The sequence below is a fragment of the Propithecus coquereli genome, unplaced genomic scaffold (genome assembly GCF_000956105.1).
Source record: "Propithecus coquereli isolate 6110/MARCELLA unplaced genomic scaffold, Pcoq_1.0 Scaffold1, whole genome shotgun sequence".
NCBI lineage: Eukaryota > Metazoa > Chordata > Mammalia > Primates > Indriidae > Propithecus > Propithecus coquereli.
The window spans coordinates 7,479,228-7,481,257 of NW_012133857.1; the positions used below are offsets into that span (position 1 = coordinate 7,479,228).

The 2,030-nt window shown below is 34.8% G+C and overlaps 1 protein-coding gene across 1 annotated transcript in view; it reads right to left on the minus strand.

Annotated features, from left to right (window-relative positions):
* The window catches only part of SACM1L (SAC1 suppressor of actin mutations 1-like (yeast)), a 97,720-nt gene that overhangs the window by 49,952 nt on the left and 45,738 nt on the right, over positions 1 to 2,030 (minus strand). Inside the window, exons 12-13 of the mRNA XM_012661446.1 lie at positions 1,285 to 1,370; positions 245 to 335 (exon numbers count right to left, since the gene is read on the minus strand). Coding sequence (XP_012516900.1) covers positions 245 to 335; positions 1,285 to 1,370 — 177 coding nt within the window. The remainder of the gene's footprint in view (positions 1 to 244; positions 336 to 1,284; positions 1,371 to 2,030) is intronic.

The following is a 2,030-nucleotide window of genomic DNA, read 5'->3' on the forward strand; positions in this document are numbered from 1 at the left end:
CAAGCAATCCTCCCACCAAAGTGCTGGGACTATAGGCATGAGCCACCACACTCGCCCTGTTTTCCATACTTCTAACATGCCATCTACATAGTTTTTTGGTTTAGAGGTTCACTGTGTGCCAGAACCAAGTAGAAGGGCCTTAAAGATGTTGAATTCTAACTTACGGGGAATAAACACATTCTCTATATGCAAACTATAAAGCCATTAAGCTATTTTTAGCCAATAAAAAAAGCATAGAAGGTACACACATGATTTGCTACTTTATTGATCTGTGGCAGTGGTTTATACTTGAGGTTTGGTCTTTGGGACCAGAAAACCGGTATTGATCCTCGAGTCTAAAAAAAAGCAAGAGAAATATGAAAAAGAAACATCATACAAACTTCTTTTTCCCAATTACTTATTGTCAGGGGGCTGTATGTATATACATATATATTTTTTTAAAGGCCAGTCAAGTAAAGCAGTGGGAGAAGGAACAAGGGGTCTATAACTGGTGGTGATCAATTAGTTGTAAACACCACTGCCCTTGGACCAGCCGTAGGGTACATATACTAACAACTTTGCAAAGGAAAAAAATAATACAACCTATCAACTATGAAAGAAGTCCATATGTACCTGCTCCTAAAGTTCATATTTTACAGGGATACACTTGGAAAGGACTTTTTCTCCTTCTGGTTTTATATACATGGAACTTGTACAGTATAGTTTTATATTTCCTCTAAATTCTAAAATAAAATTATCCACAAGTAAAAATTAACAAGTTATGTCTGTTATACAATTTGGCATTATGAAAAAATTAGAGAATTGTTCATTCTCAAATGAATATGTTTATGAACATATGAGTATGTTTGACCTCTAATGCTCTACAGCAACAAGTGATCCACATCTCCATAAGGAGGCAACAAAAGAGACACATTATCTCACAGTGAAGTGCAAGTCAGATAAAGCCAATCACAAACCATGAGCTTGTCCTATCATCATTGTCCTGAATAAGTCTACATCATTAAACAGATAGGTGGCTCCATTTCCATAACTCTCTTCACACTTCCTACCCTATCCTTTCCATTAGGGATTTAATTTAAGGGCAGGAAATGAAAGCAGGTCAGTGTCAGATTAATGGACTACCCTTTGCCAGGTGAATTTTTTCCATACTGTAGACAAAAATGTTGCTTAGGAACAGAGAGGAAGGAATAAGAGGGAAATTTCAAAAACATGACCAAAAAAATCACAATCTAAGCAGAAAGGCCCACTCAACTGGCTGGCTGCCTAACAGATATATTAACTTGCCTGTACAAATGAAGCCTTGCTTCCATTGTAGTGTACAATTTGTTCTGTTTCTACAAAGTTAGCTGCATGGCCTTCAGAATCAATGCCTAAATTGGAAAAATAAAGAATTAACTATATTTATTACATAAAAAACATCAGAAACCCACTAATTCAGGGGAGAATTAAGTCAGTTCAAATTAGTGGAAAAGTAATTATAAAAACAAAATTCAAACAAAAGCATTATACATAATCAGAAAACTAATAGAAGCTCACTCATTTAAACGGGCATAAAGAAGAGTATTAAAGACCTATTAATAAACACAGATGAAGTTGGTTGCTGTTTAATATTAATACATCAATTGTTTATATATGAAAATTCCTCTAAAACAAGGTTTCTCAAACTTCAGACATCTTTTAAAGAAAAAAAAAAAATTCAAGGACCCCTGAGAATATAGATCCTAGTTTGAAAAAATACTATTTTCAAAGTTAAAACTATCAATTTAGGTGATCACACTTAGCAATACAATATTAAATGCATGTGAGCCATTATATTTAACATTAGTTATAATATTACAAATGGTCTCCAGCAGATGCTCATACTTAATTATCAAAATGAAAACAAAAAAACTATAAATGATTCTAGAACTTCCTCTACAACCTCTCAAATATGCCCATAAAAAACCTAGTTTGAGGCCGGGCATGGTGGCTCACGCCTGTAATCCTAGCATTCTGGGAGGCCAAGGTAGGAGGATCGCTTGAGGTCAGGA